Consider the following 19160-nt stretch of genomic DNA (forward strand, 5'->3'; position numbering starts at 1 on the left):
CATCCCTGTACTGTTTGTCTTGGCTAGAGAACCTGCTCACTCCATTTCGGGAGTCCCTTATCTCACGATCTGGTTCTCAGATTGCCTATTCCTGTGCAAAACTGGAAGGAAAGACAGAAATGGTATCAAAATAAAGTTTAGGTCTGGCCTGTCTGTGGCTGGGTTCTTTTACTAGTCTTGCTGTGGGGCTTAACCATCTGTTGTCAGTGAGATGTGTTTAATATCAGGGCTGGATTGGCCATTTAACTTATAGGGAAACTTTCTGGTGGGCTGCTTTCCTGGGGGACTGCTGGTGGGCAAAAGCAAGCATCACTAAGTTCTAACCATTCTTCCAGAGCCTCAGGGGCCACTTGACTCATTGGCTGAGGTAATTTGAGTCAGTTCACCAACTGGCTTTTCCTGCTTTGCTGTCAGTTTTTAGGAGGCCACAATGGGCAAGCTAATACCGATTGAGTGCAATTCTGAGCTGAGTGGCCCCTGAAGCGCCATGGGGACGCTCCCCTTGGCTTGTTCCAGGGTCACATTCACCTCCATTTTAACATTTAGTTGAGTAACCTTTACTGATTCAGGAATTTAAAATGAAGAGAAGACAAATGGTTTGGAAGTGTCTACTCTGAGTTTGATACAGAGTAGCAACAAGCTTTGGTTTCACTCCATTTGTGCTGATCAAAAATAAATAAATAAATAAATTAAAAGGGTAGGAGTTATGCAAAATGCCTTCACAAAAAGGTTCTGAAACTCAAAATCTCTAGAGTGTCAAGGAATTGGATTTCCTGAAGTAACTTTCCTGTTTTGTCTACAGTGATAAGGGAATGAACCACATGGTTGGCAAGGATTGGAGAGACCTCTTTGATATGGTCATAGTGCAAGCAGAGAAGCCCAGCTTCTTCACTGATAAACGCAAGTATGTTAATGTGCCATATAATGGAGTTTAGACCAAATCTGCACATTACCTTAAATAAGCAGTTGATGCCAGAAGTGGCAGCCACACAGTTTTGTGCTCATCCATGTTCTTTCATTAAGTTTACTAAAACTGTTAAGTTTGTGGAGAGCTATTAGATGAATTCCAGGCCTAGAGCAATTTTGCTAATACTCTGGGCAGTGCCTGTCAGTAACAATAAGTCCCAGGCAAGAGAAATGCTTTTTTCCCCCTCCATGGTTGTTCTTAAACTTCCTGTCCTGGCTCACCCTGTTTTTATTTGATCTGCTGTGGCAGTTACCTTGGGACTGTTGCCATCTAAGAAGTGGAAAATAATTCAGTGCCCAAATTCAGTGCCCAGCCAATTTTTTTTCTCTTTTTTTTTGCTGCTTTCATCAACAATCTCTCAAACAATCCAGAATGTTAAGTATGAAATATTTCCTCTGTGACTCTTAAATTTTGTTTCAGTAGCTCTGTGTTGGTATGAAATGCTTCTCAAGTATGGTTGTAGTGTGTAGTCCCTCCGAAAATTCTGAAGGATAATTGATGAGTTTGGGGGGGTGGGGGAGGGGTGAGAGAGCTATAAGTCCATGAGTGTACTTTTCCCTCAAGTTATTTGTGAAGTTTTGTTTTGTAGTGGATCTATAAACTGAAGTAGTGGAAAGTAGGGTTTTCAAGGCAAGAGACATTTGGAGGTGGTTTGCCATTGCTTACCTCTGCATGGGCTGAGAGAGTTCTGAAACATCTGTGGCTGGCCCAGTGTCACCAGCAGACTTTATGTGGAGGAGTGGGAGATTGAACCTGGTGCTCTTAATGTCAACACCATGCTGACTCTCTTTATAAATTCATAGTCCACCTTTTTGTAACTACTTAATGGTCAAGCCATAACCTTATTAGTGGTGGATGTTAGGGGTCCCATACCTACTTCATATCTCACCACTGCTTAGTACAGTGGTCCTCAACCTTCCTAATGCCACGACCCTTTAATACAGTGCCTCATGTTGTGGTGACCCCCAACCCTAACATTTATCCATTTTACAGATGGAGAGCACTGATGCAGAGAGTCTTAGGCGACCCCTGTGAAAGGGTCGTTCGACCCCCAAAGGGGGCGCGACCCACAGGTTGAGAACCGCTGGCTTAGTAAGTAAGACAGAGATATAGGACAAGGCCTGTTATGTATAGTTGGCAATCTTGATAATTGTCAGAGTTCTGGTGGTTGTAGAATGTGTTGTCAAGCGGCAGCTGAAAGTGACAGAGGTCAGTTCACCTGGAGGAAATGGCTGCTTTGGAAGGTAGATTTTGTGACATTAGAATCCCTTTTCTCCCCAAACCCCATCCTCATCTGCTCTGAAAACCTTCTGGTTTTTCCCAGCCCAGAGCTGGCAACCCTATGGTTTGCCATTGCCTGCCTCAACCAGACTTCTAGCTGCTGTTATACTGAGGGAACTGCCAATGTATACAATGCATAGCAGCAGAAAGACTATATGTAATTTAAGCCTTACAAATGGACTTTTGCCAAAAGTTTAAACAACATTAGAAACCTCCCTCTTATTGTGCTACTGTGCCCATACAGATAGGTTTTTAATAAGGATACGAGCCCAACAAATACTTTTCCATACGACACCTCTGAGAGTAGGCTATGAGATAATGCACTTCCCAAACTACCAGTGAATTCCATGGCTGTGTAAGGATTTGGCCTTCTGCCTTGCCCACGTCTTAGTCCAACATTCTGGCGACCAGAAACATTTTCTAAGGTTGTAGGCAGTTGCAAGGCAGCCAGGTATTGTACTTATCTAGATTACAGAAGAGCTGTATTGAAGAAAAATTCCCATTTTCAGAGAAAGGAGAGATGCTTAAGCAGTTAATAACCAATGTATATGAGAAATGCTTGCATTTATGAATTGCTAATGTTCTAGTTATGTATTATCCACTGTATTAAACCTCAAGCATATATACCTTAAACCAGTGCTTGAATTATGGGAGGGGGATTAAGGCCCCTTAATAACATCCACAAGTCCTACCCCTAATCCTATTTTAGATCCTTTGTTAGTCACACCCTCAAAATATTCACAACATTGTAGGGACACTAGGGCCCAGATTTATGAGACTATAACTGTCAGAATAGTGTTGAGATTTCTCTTCAATTCAGACTACAAACTGTACCAAGACTCACAACCTCTTATTTCTGCTTGTCTGCTGGGTGTTGCACGACTAATATTTCACCTCCTTTCAGAATACAGAAATTCAGAAAGTGCTCAATTACAATAGTGCTATATCGAGTGACATGGATCTCCTAAATCTACATTCTAATTAGGATTATTCCTATTTTTTATCCCTCCCCCAAGCACCTCAAGCCTCTAATAATAAACTTTTATGTTTGTGCTTATTGTTCTTGTGACAAGTGAGGTCCAGAAAAGGAACTGCTGCCAACACTGGGCTCTCCAAGGAATGTAGAGTGAATGGCAGTGATGGATATCAGATATTCCTTTTCAAACCATGCCCTTCCCCTGAACCTTCCACTGCTACTTTCGGACACCCACTGCAAAGGGGAGGAGGGACCCATCTGTAATTTGATCACTGCATCCCTACAATTTGGGGTTTAATTCTTTGCTCTGCTCATGGATATTTAACTGGGCTACTTCGTCTGGACATGGACTATAATATTATCATCTGATTTTTTTGGATAGACCGTTCAGAAAAATGGATGAAAGAGGTTCACTTCAATGGGATAAGATAAGCAAACTGGAAAAAGGGAAAATCTACAAACAGGTAAAACTATTTAATAATAATTCATCACTTCCTGACTTAAAATTTAAAGAGGACTGGATTTTCTGAGGTTGTTTAGAAGCATAGGGACAAATTGATTGTGACTTTTTTTGTGGGAGGGAATAGCTGCCATTTTTCACTTTGCTCTGTAGGTTCATTCTTCTTAGTTATTAGGCTCTCCTAAGGTGGGTAATAGTCTTCTCAAATTCTATTCATAGTTGCTGTTTTTAATTATTTAAACACTTTGAAAATAGCCTGACTACATTATGAAAAATAGCCTGTCTGCATTATGGCATGCTCCTCTGGGTTAACATGGCAGGGCAAATAGATTGTCTTTCATGTCTTTTAGTCCAGAGATTAGAAAGGTCTAGAGAAGCTACTTGATTGGAAGGCTGATCAATGGAGGAGGCTGATGGGAAAGTGGTGTTAACCCACTTTTTGTGCTTTGCAGTTGAACTGTCTAGAACTCCAAATTGCTTCTGAGATGGTTGAAATGAAGCCCTAAGAATAATAAGCTCAGAACATGTTGCTGTGTTTAATTGTTGCGTCGAAGGACAGAATTTTGGACACAGTTTTAGTGTCATCCAAATAAAATGCAAACAAATGCCTCCAAGGGTTACTGATGGAATGTTATGGGAACGATGCTGGAAGGAGGGAAGAGGCTTTGTGGGATTCACGATACCACATGATCTGATACACATGTGGCATCTGCAAAATATTCCCAGTTCAATAATCATCCTGGATAGCAGCTCTCTGTTTATCGTGCTCTTACTTAATTGTGGGAGATTAACAGATTAGAATCTTCCCATTTTGGCCTAAGCATTGCATTGTTGATAGGGTTATGACTGTGAGAACAACTTACTGTCTTTAATAATAAACATTCAAAATGGCATGTTTCTCTATTTCCCTCCAAGTATTTATTTAAAACATTTATTAACCCACCTTTCTATCTTATAACTGAGATCCAAGGCAGCAGTGAAACTGGTACAGCATAATTCTAAAAACAAAGGACAGAACAGTTACAGACTTTCCTCTGCCTTTCCAGACACCCTCAAGGATCTGAAGGCTCTTCTAAAGAGTTATTTTCCTGAGCCCTCCAAAACTGCCAGACAGATGTTGTTCTGGTCATGCCGTGCCCTTGGGTGCCTTGAATGATGCTGATAGAAGCTCTTCTGCACACACCAAGTGGACTAAGCCTTCTCATTCAGCAGCAGGCCCTGCTCTCCACCAGTTCTTATACAGCACCCCCCACCCCCAATGCAGGAATGCCTCAGAAGAAAACTCTGCTGGCAGCATTTAGCGTTTGCTTTTTTTCAAGAATATCTGCCTGAGCTCAAGCCAGGCTTATAGCTAAAGTTATCACGTACCCTCTTGAGAAGCTGGAGGTCAGCATACTGGGATTTAGAAAACTTGTTTTTAAATTGCAGCTTGACCACAAAATCCTTTCATAACAAATCAGTACATTTGCTGCAATATCTCAGTGTAGAATAGGAATAGCAGTGGCCTATCTTGTGGAGTTGTAGTGCAAATGGATGAGCTAAGCATATTGCTTGCCATGAGAACTTTTGAATAAATTAGTCTGTGAACCTAAAAGTTGTTGGTAATACGTATTCCCAAGTGGTGTCAAATGTGAATTTGTATAAATGATGTGATTGTTTGTCAAATTTGAAAAAAAGAGCATCTTTGAAAACCAAAATTCCCATGAGAACATTGTATGCCTCTAGCCACAGCATTTTAATAAGCTGCTTATTCTGAACAAATATTTTCCTTTGTTGGCTTTGCTTGGTAAAAAAAAATTAAAGTACTTATTTCAATTGACCTTTTCAAGACAACTATACTGAGGGGGTTTTTCCTTCTTACAGGAAGGAATGTGGCATTTGGTTTATTCTCACACTCTTTTATATATCCTGTTTTTCAGGGTAATCTGTTTGACTTTCTGCGGCTAACAGGCTGGCGTGGGTCCAAAGTCCTTTATTTTGGTGACCATTTGTACAGTGACCTTGCAGTAAGTATTACCATCCCCATGGAAATTCCTATTTCTATTTTATCAGTACCACTAAGTGTTCTTTGTCTTCTGGCAGAATCTAAGGAGAAGCGTGTTTCTTTTTTTAATCTTTATGTTTGTGGAAAACATCCTCATCTCGTGGCTCACATGCCATTGAGTAGCTGGTTCACTTTTCACCCTGTCCTGATGTAAATCCAGTAAACCCCCATTGCCATTAGAATTCCCTTGTACTCCCAGACTGCTGGCAAACCCTCACATCAGTAGCCCACTTGCCACTGGTGAGCATGAGGTGGAAAAGGAATGGCAAAGCAGTCTTCCTCTAACATCTCATTTAGAAGGTGATGTTTTTGCAGAACTCATTGTCAACCATTCACCACTCCCATTCTCTGCCGAGCCACTTCTGGACATAAACCTTGAACACAGATGCAACCCAGTGCTCAAACCATACTTTGGTTTTTTTTTCATAAAAACAGAATAAACAGTCCTGCAGAAACATACCAGCTCAATTTCTCTGTGGATATTCACTGGAATTTGGAGGGTAGCCTCACACCTGCACCATGAGACTTTTGTTTGGTAAAAAGAATGGCAGAAGCTGGTTGGTGGTACATTTTAAGTGTGGCCCTATGCCTTCTCCTTATCCCCAGTGAAGAGGGTCTTGGCACTGCACTTTTTCCAGCTGCCAAACCCTTGGATATATGAAGCTACCTTATACTGAATTAGACAATTGGTCAGTATCGTCTGTTCTGACTAGCAGCTGTTCTCCAGGGTCACAGGTGGAAGTCTTTCACATCAGTTCCTACCTGATTCATTTAACTAGAGATGGTAGGCACTGAACTCTGGACTTTCTGCATGCAAGGCAGATCTTCTTTTGCTAAAGCCCCTCCCCACCTGTCCAACCTGCTGCTTGGCAATGCAAGATGGTACACTTAGTCCTGAGCAGATGACTTGTACATCATCTTTCATGCACTTGCTGAGTTTATGAAAGTGCCCAAGACTGCTACTCCATAATCTGACACTACAGAGTTTAGTCTGGTTACATTGGTGTCCAACTCTAACCCCTCCGGATGTTAATGGACCATGATTCCCACCAGCCCCTGCCAACATGGCCAATGTTTTTGCGGAACTCATTCTGGCAGGGGCTGATGGCCCCTGAACATCTGGAGAGCTAGAGTTGGTCACCCCTGTATTAGAAAATGTTATCTTTTGTTTTTCGCTTAACCTGCCTTGAGGCTTCAACAGAACATAGTATACATTTGTTTAATTAAAGAAAAATAACAGCTATGTAGCCCCTATATCATTAGCCACTTGAAACAGTTTAAGGCTTGATCTGCTTGCACTGTGGCATATAGGCAGAAAATGGTGCCCAGGGCAGGTACTAAAACTGTCCCCGGGCACTTCCCAAAAAATAGTGCCCTTACCTGCTCTCTCAAACTTGCAATGGCGGCTTACTTCTCCAAAGCAGCAGACAGGCGGAAGAGTGGATGGTGGGCAGGAGAGTGAGGCAGAAAGCGAGCAAGGCGCAGAGGGAGAATGAAGTGATGGGAGAGCAAGACAGTGAGGGAAGGTTGAGTGGTCAAATGCGCCCCCTCCCCCATGACCGAGGCAAGTGGTGCCTAGGTGCCTCACCTCCTCCCACAAGATACACCACTGTCCTTGAGAGTGTAGCCTGCCATTGCAAACAATATATGATGGGAGACATTTTCCTCACAATATCTATCCAGAAACTGCACAGAGCATGGTGGAAGTTGGAAGCACTTGTTTCAAGAAGTACTAACCTATGCAATCCAACCTGAAAGTAGAGTCTTTGTCAAGCCTGCCTCCTAAAGTACAAGCATATCCTGAGCAACAATCCTCCACAGTCAAGTTTCATGGTCACATGATGCAGCCGTGTTCTTAACCTTGGTAGGGCAAGCATCGTTCCACAGCCAAAGCATCCTACATGATGATCATTCAAATTTAAAGTGATTTTTTGAAGGTGATCACAGCTAGTGTTCTTCAGTGTCCCATTCTCACAACAGCGGGCTTGTAAATACTTACTGTCCTGTGGCAAGTTAGGGAAGTTATTGTAAGTGGAATGAAAGTAGCCTCTCTTTTGTTCAGGCCCTGGATGTACCTCACTTGCAAAGGCAGGTGGGACTGAAAACATTGTTACTAATTTATTTGCAAATCTGCATCAAGGGGCTTTCTAGTATTAAACCACTGTGCTGCCTCCTTCTGTGTTAGGATCTTATGCTACTCCATGGTTGGAGGACAGGAGCCATTGTTCCAGAACTGGAAACAGAAATCCGTATCATTAATACAGAGCAATATATGCATTCTTTGACTTGGCAACAGGCACTTACAGGACTTCTGGAGAGGATGCAGGTAAAACAGACAAAGTAATTGGTGGTAGTAAAATAAAACATGCATCATTTTGGTGAGGTTATGAGAAGATCATCTATAGTTGTTACATTAAAAAATGTCCTTAGAAGGAATGTTCAGAGCCTCCTGGGTCACTTGCTGACAGCTACTGGCTGAGGGCCATATTCTTATTCCTGCTGCTGTCCACTCAGCAGCAGGAATAAGAATATGGCCCTCGGCCATCAGCTGGCTGAAGTTCACCATCCTAGGCAAAGGGGACGCAAGTTGGTACAGGAAAAAAATAATTACTGTAGATTTCCCTTCTGTGAGATGGAAAGGGGGAGTGCAAGACCTGCATTTTGGCAAATCCCCAACAGTCTTCCCTGTCAAAACATATTCTCTCTTCTCCAGCTGTGATTATCCCTGGAGGATTGATGTAATACGTATTCTTTCCTGCGACTCTGATACTGATGTTATTTATGGGGGGGGGGGGGCGAAGTGAACAATAGTGACCCACTTCACTATCGCCTCATTTTCACTTTTTATTGAATCTGCATTTACCATCTAATATGTATCTCGGGTAATTCATAGTTCAGGTTTTAAAAACAAAGGTATGAACTTCATTGTCTAAACTTATTAAACAAAATATACAAAAAATGGAGATCCATAGTTGTAAATCAACTGAATACACCTTGCAATGTGCTGGTTATGTGCTGTAAAGTTTCTTCTACTTACGGACAGGAATTTACTATAATAGAGAATAGAATAGAATAACTTTAATGTCATTGTGCACACACATTGTGCCTTGTGTCCACACAACGAAAAAAACTGATCTCTATTAAAGTTGGCATGTTCAAAATAATTTTTTCAATTTCAGATGTATCAAGATGCTGAATCAAAACAAGTACTGCTAGAGTGGATGAAAGAACGACAGGAAATTAGGTAACTTTTGCTGTAACTTACCTTTATGCACTTTAAAATAATTCTTTCACCATACTCCAGAAACGGAAACATCAAATTGATGTCTCTGTTAAATATCACACTCATAAACATAATATAATTTGTGTTGTTTGGTTGGATAGGGTTGCTGGGGTACAGATAATTATCCTTTTGAGGGATGATGAATTTAGTGCTGGTCATTTTTCACCTGTTCCTTGAAGTCTCCCATACCTTCAAGGAATTCCTAAAAATGACCATGTTCAAAGGAGGATAATGATGGCACCTTCTGGGGAAACATAGCATAGCAGTTATAAACGGATAAAATTCAAATTATCAGTGATGCTCAGATAATATTTATTTCCTTTCAGATCCCTTACAAAAAACCTGTTTAATCCCCAGTTTGGGAGCATTTTTCGAACTTTCCACAACCCAACCTACTTTTCTCGGAGACTGATTCGTTTTTCTGATATCTACATGGCATCTATTAGCTGCCTGCTGAACTATGATGTGAACTTCACTTTTTACCCTCGGCGAACCCCTCTGCAGCATGAAGCTCCCCTCTGGATGGACCAGCTCTGCACTGGCTGCATGAAGACCCCGTTCTTAGAGGAAATGCTGCATATCCGATGAAAGAAAGCAGGAAATGCAGGTTAAAAACACCACTGTGGCAATAGATGTATGAGGGGTTTTGACTGCTCTGCCACAAATTGCTACTCAGTTACTGTCTGGCCATTTCTGCACTTTGCCACTCAGCACTTCCTAAGAGAAGACAGCTGGAATGGCTTGAACTAGAGTAGAAAAATTGACTTATAAAAATGTTTTACTGTTAAACCAAGTAACCAAGACTGGAAAAGGAAGGTTTTCTGAAAAGTTAAATTTTGTGTCTTCACCAAGTAAATTTGCCCAAGATGTTCAAATCAGGGTCATGGGCTTAAATACAAGTCATTGGTATTTTCAACATCTATACATGCTACACAGCTCTGTTTGGCTTTATCTGCACAAAAGTGTTGTACCTAGAAGTTCATTAGCTGTGATAATACTGGCAGTCTGGAATGTTTGTTCATCTTTCAGTAGGAACACCTGTAGTCCTAAGACCTGAGTCCTGACCTGTTGTTCAGTAACTTGTATCACTTTTGCCTTATTGCCGATACACAGTGCATTAGAATTGTGAAGAGAGCTAAAATAATTATCTTTTATTTAAAAGACTTGATGTAAATACAAAGATAAATTTGAAGGTACCAGTGTATTTAAAAGAACAGTTGAGCATGGTACATGAAACAATAAAGGTCAAAGACAATAACCAACACAGATCTTATTCTTGCTTGAGCCTTCTGTATGAATCTGTGTTAGTGTGGTTGCTGATCCAGAAATTAATAGAAATTGAAATAGTGTGATTTCTTATTACTATGTGTTTCTGCTAGACTGAGGAGCCATTTCTACCTGCATGTACATATTTTACTCACTCTGCATGTCATTACATGCAGCAGAATGTGTGGAATAACATCACAGGAAAACATTGCTTTCGAAAGACAGGGAATATGTTTTGTAAGGATTCATTTGCAAATGCAAGTCACGTTTGATGTTGTCATCAAGTAATTTGTAGGTTGCCATCCCCATGCACACCATTCAACGGTGTGATCTGAGCTGGGTGCTGGAACTGTGGAGTTTTTCAGCAGCTACTTGAGGCTAACTAGGATAAAGGCAGAAAGGTCCAAGGCTTGCTTGTTGGTAGCCACTAAATACGGTATGTTCACTTTTCTGCTGAAAGGTTCCCAGCATTCTTATTCGTAACAAGAAATGTTTTAGCATACTTCATTCCCGGCCTCCGTGTTCATATAGCTATTACTATGTATAGTTGTGAAAGTTGGGTAAGGAAGAAGGGTGACAAGAGAGTTGATTCATGTGAAATGTGGTGTTGGAAGAGAGTTGTACAGATACTGTGGACTGCCAAAAAGACAAATAAGTGATTCTAGATCAAATCAAGCCTGAACTGTCCCTAGAAGTTAAAATGGCTAAACTGGAGCTACCGTATTTTGTCACATCATGAGAAGATAAAAGTCCCTGGAAAAGACAATAGTGCCAGGAAAAGTTGAAGGCAGCAGGAAAAGGGGGAAGATCCAACATGAGATGGATTGACTCAGTCAAGAAAACCATGACCCTCAGTTTGCAAGTTCTGAGCAAGGGTGTTAGAAAACTAACTTAGGTAGACAAAACAATCAAATTATAAACATGTGCAAAATAGATAGACAATTCTCCAATTACAATTCACAGGTAGCATTTTTATTTCAAATTGTGTAACACAGAAGAGACATGTTCAATGGAGGGCCAAACAGTCCAGTTTCAGAGAAAAATGATTCACACTGCCCAGCTCTGAAGCTTTTTACTGACCTTCCGCGTGTTCTCCACAGTATCCTGAACAAAAACATTCATTGATAGAAATGCCCATAAATGATCTTGAGTATGCATCAGGGCTTTTCAAGGATCCCTTTCCCCTCCGACTCCTCAGTTCACCTCTAAACAATTTCACAAAACTGAAAGACCTTTCAAAGCAGCATCTAGCACAGCACAAGGTGCTGCATTCAGAAGGTAAAATAGGTGAAGTCTCCATGCATGTGCCTCTTTGAATTTCAGTACTCAGTCCAAGTCTTGAAGAAGAGGAATGGAACAGAAGTATGTCTAAGCTGATGAGCATCACAATTCACCTAACAGTCACTTGTCAGTTGGCTCCTATTGGATGCATAAAAACATCATAGCAGTCTGTGACAACCAAGGCCACATACTGTTCCTTCTGAATGGAAAAGCTCCTGGGAAACACTGGCTTCCTGCAATACAAATAACCTTACTGATCTGCAAAAATTCCATGCGTATCTGAAAAGTCTTCTCCATTGGCAGAATCCTAAAACCACAATAGAAACACACATTAGACTAATCTGACAAACTGCTCCATTTATCAAGCTTTGAGTTCTACCATCCTATCACCTGGCCAGCTAACATGGCACTCATGTAGTAAGTTCTAATAAACTTAAGAAAAACGAAAGTATTTAGCTATGCTAATTTCAGTTAAGAAGCAACAATTTTAGCTCTGTGTGTTAATAATTTGTTGTGTTCAAAGGGAATGCCTGCAACTCTTAGTGACGTTTGCCTTCCCCACCCCGCTTAAGTTTTTTGCAATTATTTTTCTGTCACTTAAACTAAAGTACAATTACAAGGAAGCAATTATCTACGCTTCAGTCAGATGAATTCACCCAGTGTAATACAGTGGTGAAACAAGGATCTGGGAGACCCAGTTTCACTTTACACATAAATCAATAAAAGCTGAAGACTGGCTCTCTTACTTCAAATGGCTCATCGTAGAGAGAACTGTGGGTTCCATAGATGGGATTTGGGATGGACACCAAGGCTGGGCTCCTTTCCTCCCAGGGTAACGGCTCTTCATCTTCCAGCTCAGCCTAAAAGTACAAATAGATTAAACATTTTCTTGCTTTACAAATGGCAGCACTGATGAGTTGATTGGAAATGGACAGAGCCAGCACCTGTTCTATGTACATTTTGGAAAGTGAAAATGGTCTCAGTAACCATTACAGCAATCTTATAAGCAAAGCCAGTGTTAATTATAATTACCTCCTTGTCAGAGATGGCTGGTTGAGCCTCTGGACTTGCCAAAGGCCATTCTTAGCAGTTCTGATATTTGAACTGCAGACTTCAGCTCTACAATAAGGCTAAATTTGCTTCCGTCATCCTGGTTAGCATTTTTCCTTGATTGATTTCAATAACTACACAGTTATATCAGATTTATTCTCCTAGGTTTTTTAAATCATTAGTGTCAGCCAAACTAGTGTCAGCCATTAGTGCCTCTTCTCAGATGTCACAACGGGTGCAGTGCTATGGAGTTTAAAGGAATACCAGCAATTTCTTTTGACCAGAAATAAGATTACAACCAAATGGCAGAATGGGAAAAAGTCTGTAGGGGGCTAATTACAGAAATAGATCAGAAGTAAATGCATGTACAATCCTTTCCTGTTAAACAAATCACGTAAGTACCTTCAGGTAGCGAAACTGGAATCCCTGATTCTTTCTTCTGAGGCAGTAGTAGGATATTCCTGCAATAGCTGCACATAGCAGCCCTATAGCAATAGTACTCATGCCGATGGTTGCAGCAGAAGCAGATGCTTTTACATCGCCCAAAACCTGAAAAAAGCAAAGATACTTGGTTCATGCTTGAAAACATAAGCCTACAGGACAACTTTAACACATTTTTATCTGCCACTTGCCTTTCATCAAGGGCACCTTTTGTCAAAGTACCGTACCTTTATGCAGCAGCTAATATCAGAACAGGAGGTGAGAAAATGTGATCTCCTCAAAGAGACTGAAAGTGTACAGTAGCCAGTATTGGGAGGGGAAGATCCTTGACCACTTTGGCAGGCCCCATCACATGGTACTCCCTTTCCTGTCTCTGCTGTTGTTCTATCAACATCATTTTGCACCTTAAACAGCCCCGACTGCACAAAGCATGTATTGCAGTGGGGTGGACGAGGAACAATATCAGTTAGAGGTTTGATATATGATTATCTCTGATTATTTGTTTTTACTTCATCATTGTGTTTACCACTCTGGATTGAGAACAGCCACTTCCACATGACAGTTTTTTCCTATTCCTTTGCTTCCAATCTGGTCTGAAGCACTTTTTTGGGAGGGGGTATCCACATAATATTGTCCGTTATCCAGGTTTTTCCCATCCTTAGTATGTTCTTCCCCAAACCTGCTTCACTCTGACCTTTTAGGAAATAACACGAGCCAAGAACATTCTCAGGCTACCTGTATGTGAAGGCTGTAGTTCAAAGGTGCCTTTCACATCAGCACCATTTTCCTGCTATCACCCCTCGGGACTGTCATTTCCTTTACCACTATAGAAATTGCTGATCTTTTTGAAATCACTCTGATGTTACAGTGGGGGAAATGGCAGCTGGAAAGCGCACAGAGAACTCCTATGTGGAACCACCATTGCCAACACCTCTACATGTGCAGTAGCAATAGAAGTAATGCAGGGAAGTCATACCCTGTGCAAGCAGCCAAGGTTTACAGAAAATAATAATAACATATGTGCAGATATTTAAAATATAAGCATCAGGAAAGAATAAATCTAAAAACTGAAACAGAAGGTAGATTCCCCAAACAAATCTGTAGATCTTCTTGGGCTAGCAGGGAATGTAAGGGTCTTCTCATAATTGAAATAATGAGATTTCAGTTTCACACTAGAACAAACACACCACAGAATGCCATAAATAAACCAGGAACCTACCTGAACAACATGCCCATGTTGAAGCGGTACCATTAATGGGGTTTCAATAGCATGAATTATCCCATTGGAAGCCAGAATGTCCCACTCAACAATCATAGTATTGTTAACTGTCTTAGAACCCTGGTACAATAAAAGTGAAGAAAATCTTAACAAATCACTCATTTAAAATGTTTTCTATTTAAAGAGCTCTTAGAATTGTGGAGCAAATTTGATAGCAAGACAGTGTTTTGTTCAAAGGGTTGAATTCAAAGGTTTTTTTTAAGGGTACATAAAGGTACATAAAGAGAAAACTGATTCTGCCCAGTTGTCTACAAGTACTCACCAGAGAGTGGGTGTTGTTCACGGAGTCTGCAATAGAAAGGCTGTATCCTGCTTGCGAAGATATAATTGTACCAGATGTGAGATTGACGCTTAGGAGAGGCTCATCTCCCACTGAGACATGAAGCTTCAGGTCATTTAATGTTAAAGACTGGTAAAAAAAAACAACAACCCAGAAAGTTCAGTTCCTTTAGTTATTTTATTGATAAATAGACTCTTTGATTGTTGAACTCCTAAAGGGGAGATCAAAATCATAGCAAACTGCATACTGCCTTCAGTTCTGGTTTCTTTGATATATAAGCTCATCTGAGGCACAGCAGGTGGATGTTAATTGAACAGACATGGGGTTAGGCCTGTAACATAAAGCCTATTTCATAGTTAGAAGTCAAGAATCATAGCAACTTTTAGTAGGTTGCAGGCAAGGTTGAAGAAAAACATTATCTTTCCTACACGAAAACAGTGGTTACCTCAAAATACATGTCAGTTCATTTAAATGAATCCAAATTTGAATTTAGTTCAAACTGGTTACCAGTGAGGTAAATTTATAAAGTAAAATGAGCATAGTTAAAGCTCAAAATGGAAGCCTGCATGAAATGCCACAAACTCCTGTATGAGGTGAGCACGTTGGCTTATACTCAAGCTAGTCTCGAGGCATGACAAAGTCTCATTACTGCTCAGCAACTTCAGTACAAGGCCAGGGTTTCCTTGTGGTTAGGTGTCACCAACATTCATAATTCCTTGGTTCAGAATACAAAGTTCAGCCCCTTATAATAGTCCAATTCAATATAAGGTGAGCATTGTAGCCCCACAAGTTGTTTCCCAACTGGGATTTTTAACCTGTTCTGAAAAATAACCTCTAACTCATTCCCATTCCCTTACTTCTCTGCTGTGAAGAGTGCTGTAGTGGCAGCAGCAAGAATGCAGGTTGCTGACTCTCCCACTACACAGGCACTTAGACCAATGCTATGGCAGTATCCCAAACAACAGGAACCTTGGGCCACGTAGCTTTCCTAGGGCATCTGAAGTCAGGTGAAAGTTTCATTTCCCAGGAAGCCTGGCAATCTGGTACAGCAATATTCATTCCAGATATCAATGAAGAAAGAGACCTACCAACCCCTCTGCTCTCACAGCAACAGCCATGACTATGGGAACAACAGTTGCTAGGCAAAGTGGGTTTGGGAGCCTGTGGAGGCATTAATTATGAGTAAAGTTAAAACTGCTGGTGTGGGGAAGGAGGGGGGAATGCATACTCTAGCACTGCTGGAACAAGGCCCATGCCAAATGAAGCTAGGAGGAATATTCTCATCTTTGTAATGGCACACTGTTTTCAAAATAATCACTGAAAGTTCAGTGAAGCATACTTTTAATGATAAACTGCAAAGCTATTCTTTTCGAAAGTTATCACTGACATTCTGTGAAGGTGCAGAGAATTCTTTGTTTCAGATCCTAGACCCCTATAGTACCAGAATTCTCAGGACTCCTTGGGAAAAGGAAATTAACATTAAACTAATTTATGTTTGCAGCGTAGATATTCTTCAGTCTAGTATTCATTCTGTACTTCTTACTGTATTATCTCTAAAGCCAGAGTTCAATGGTACAAAAAGGGTTTTATAAGTGGTGTCATCAGAAAGGAGATCCAGAAATTCCAGTCCTTCTTGGGTGGCGTTAGCATAATCCAGTAACATCTGAAACAGAGAAAAGAACCTCACTGTTAACCTGAAGGTGTGGCTTTGTCTAGCTGAAATCAAGTCCAAAGGAAAGATCTCTTTTTGCTAGTTGAAAACCTTCACAGCAGTTGTCTTACGTAGCAGCCATTAGTCATTTCCACACATTAATACATTTAAATGTAAATATTTTTAAATGCCTGGCACTAATTTAAACCAACCAAACTAATCACAGTGACCAAAGAAAGCCTCAATATAATAGAATCTAAAATATTTAAACACTAGGGAATGCAAATTGTTTCCCCTAATTGTTTTAGGACTAGTTTACACACATAAGAGAATGGGTGGGTGGGGGAACAAGGCAGCTTGATCTCGGAAGCTAAGCAGGATCGGTACTTGGATGGGAGATCACTGAAGAAGACTCTGCAGAGGAAGGCAGTGGAAAACCATCTCTGCTTCTCACTTGTTTTGAAAGCCCCTTGCTGGGATCACCATAAGTTGGTTGCGGCATGAGAGCACTTATTTAATGTACATAACAGAATGAGCTACCAAAATGCTGAGATGGCAGAATGAACGACACCACTTCAGATTACAGGTGGCAGATCACATTAGAAAGTTCCTCTATGTTATTATTAGATCACATTAGAAAGTTCCTCTATGTTATCATTAGATCACATTAGAAAGTTCCTCTCTGCAAATAGAAAATCAGCAGCACAATAAGTAAAGAGAGGGGGTAGAAGCTTAGTTTTCTAAATGCATAAAAGTTTGGTTTGTTGTTGTTGATATGCATGCAAGAAGTAAAACTGGAATCCATCACTTTCCGTGCAGTCCACTGTAAGACCTCACCTTGGCATTTTACCATATTCTTCTGCATATGAAAACTAGGTTTTAGTCAGGGTCCTGAAAACACCCTAGAGGCAATCTCTCACGTTTATATTCCACTAATATTCTCTTTTTGTGAACATTATGATGAAGCAAATACATGACCTCTCCAGACAAATGCCACCTGCCCGTTTCAACTAAGGAGTCTAATGTCACTGGACATGGCTGCAGCACATGTAAAATGTTGGTGAGTTCTTGACAACAGAAGAAACACATAAAACAAATTGGCACGGAGAAACCATGCTGTGGAGATTTCTTCTGGAGCTGTATGTAGATTGGTTCAAAGCAAATTTACTGGGAGAGTGTGGATTGTAAACATACAGTCAGCTCCAAGAAAATACCAAGATTGTAACAATGCATTTGCATAGTTACTGCACACCAATTAAAAGCAAGCACAAGCTTTGAACACTATGTAGGTGAAATAAGTTGGTGTAGATACAGATTTTAGTAATTTTGATGCTTTCTGCCTAGTGGCTAGAAAGGATGACATTATCAGCTTTGTGTGGCATCAACCTCTAGTGTTCATGCTGTGAAAGACACCATCTCTCCCTCCTGCAATACACATAGCAGGACACTCCCATTCTAACCCTGCCTGCTTCTAACAGCCTAGGGAAGCATAAATGAGGCTCTAGCACTTACAAAATAGTACACTGAAAAGTTTGCTTTCTGCTCCAGCACTGTCAGTAGACTCCCGATGCAGGTATAACCGTCACCAATAAACCCATCCCTGCAGTCACATCGTACATCTGAAAAGGAGGAACAACAGTAAGACTTGCTAGCATTTCTATGTGAGGGAAATTTCACTATTCCAAGGAGTTTTACACACTTGGAAGGCTAACAGAATTCAGGGAAGAGAGAGCAAAGATTGATTTGAAAATACCCCATTAATCTTTCTGCTCAGGGTAATATGGGAATGCACAGAACTTCACATCTGCCACCCTGGTCTTTGGGGGGGGGGGAGAAAAGTGATTAAAATATGATAGATGGATAACTATTCTCAACTGGAAGAAAATCAGGCAGAAACACTTCATAAGACCCTCTCACCTTTAGGTCTGTAACAGTAAGCATCCCACGTCTCATTGGAGTCACTTCGAAATCCATAATTCACAATCCCAACGTGGTTAGTGCCGCATTTTGCACTTGGGTACACTGTTGGGTAACCTGCTGATCTGTTAAATAACCATCCCACGATGCACAGGTGGAAACCCATCTGAGAAAGGAAAGAATGACAAACAGGCATCTCTTAGCTGCCCATATTCTAGGCTGACAGTAACTTACACAAGGTTCTCCCACTATATTTCACTTGGCCTTTATATATTTAGGTAGTCAAATCCCTCAAATTGCTAAGTCTGGTTTGGCCTAGCAGGAGGAAGCGTTTCCATTCTGATGAGCACCTGCATGAGACTTATTAGCCAAACAGTGCAGATAGCATCTTACAAAGGTTGATTCTACATAACACAATAATAACAAGTTGCAGCTGTGCTTTTTGAATCTGGGTTCATTTTTTCCCTTTGCATGGGTGCCTGTTTTCTGTGAAGGAATCAAGTTGAAGCCAGGGGGCATAATTCATTTTCTTTCTGCCCCGTCACACAAACCTGCTATTTAAAATGTTCTCCAGCCTGCTCGGTTTGCTAAAGTAAGTGTGGGGGGGGGGCTGTGGGGGGAGGCGCCGCGAGGGGGGGCAAATCATGCCCGCCCACCCGCACTTACTTTAGCAAACCGAGCAGGCTGGAGAACAGACCTGATTGTGGGTCTCCTGGGAAATGTAGTTCCCACCAGAACAGGTAGGCCTGTTCTCCAGCCTGCTCGGTTTGCTAAAGTAAGTGTGGGGGGGGGGGGGCGCCATGGGGGGGTGTTGGGGGGCGGGGCAGGGGGAATTTTCTGCCCCTCCACGTGACCCAAAGCTGTGCGCCTGGAGCGTGGTGCACCCCCCCGTCCCCTGGTGGCTCCACCACTGACGCTTCAAATTGGTGGAGAATCTATGGCAACACCTGGGACCTCCCCCTTCCCCTTCTCCAGTGTGGAAAA

At 41.3% G+C, this 19160-nt stretch overlaps 2 protein-coding genes across 7 annotated transcripts in view; one reads left to right on the top strand and one right to left on the bottom strand.

The window, feature by feature from the left end:
• The window catches only part of NT5DC2 (5'-nucleotidase domain containing 2), a 28595-nt gene extending 18311 nt beyond the window's left edge, over window positions 1-10284 (top strand). For both annotated transcript variants that reach the window (XM_048491113.1, XM_048491114.1), the window contains exons 9-14: window positions 803-904; window positions 3607-3688; window positions 5604-5690; window positions 7914-8054; window positions 8908-8972; window positions 9338-10284. In XM_048491113.1, the coding sequence (XP_048347070.1) occupies window positions 803-904; window positions 3607-3688; window positions 5604-5690; window positions 7914-8054; window positions 8908-8972; window positions 9338-9599 (739 nt within the window). In that variant the 3' untranslated portion in view covers window positions 9600-10284. The remainder of the gene's footprint in view (window positions 1-802; window positions 905-3606; window positions 3689-5603; window positions 5691-7913; window positions 8055-8907; window positions 8973-9337) is intronic.
• Window positions 10285-11227: 943 nt separating this feature from the next.
• Window positions 11228-19160, bottom strand: part of STAB1 (stabilin 1) — a 127254-nt gene continuing 119321 nt past the window's right edge. For all 5 annotated transcript variants that reach the window (XM_048491299.1, XM_048491296.1, XM_048491298.1 and 2 more), the window contains 8 exons: window positions 18177-18342; window positions 17772-17878; window positions 16152-16271; window positions 14591-14737; window positions 14269-14388; window positions 13011-13157; window positions 12305-12418; window positions 11228-11865 (listed from right to left, as the gene is read on the bottom strand). In XM_048491299.1, coding sequence (XP_048347256.1) covers window positions 11809-11865; window positions 12305-12418; window positions 13011-13157; window positions 14269-14388; window positions 14591-14737; window positions 16152-16271; window positions 17772-17878; window positions 18177-18342 — 978 coding nt within the window. In that variant the 3' untranslated portion in view covers window positions 11228-11808. The remainder of the gene's footprint in view (window positions 11866-12304; window positions 12419-13010; window positions 13158-14268; window positions 14389-14590; window positions 14738-16151; window positions 16272-17771; window positions 17879-18176; window positions 18343-19160) is intronic.

The sequence above is a fragment of the Sphaerodactylus townsendi genome, linkage group LG03, assembly GCF_021028975.2.
Source record: "Sphaerodactylus townsendi isolate TG3544 linkage group LG03, MPM_Stown_v2.3, whole genome shotgun sequence".
NCBI lineage: Eukaryota > Metazoa > Chordata > Lepidosauria > Squamata > Sphaerodactylidae > Sphaerodactylus > Sphaerodactylus townsendi.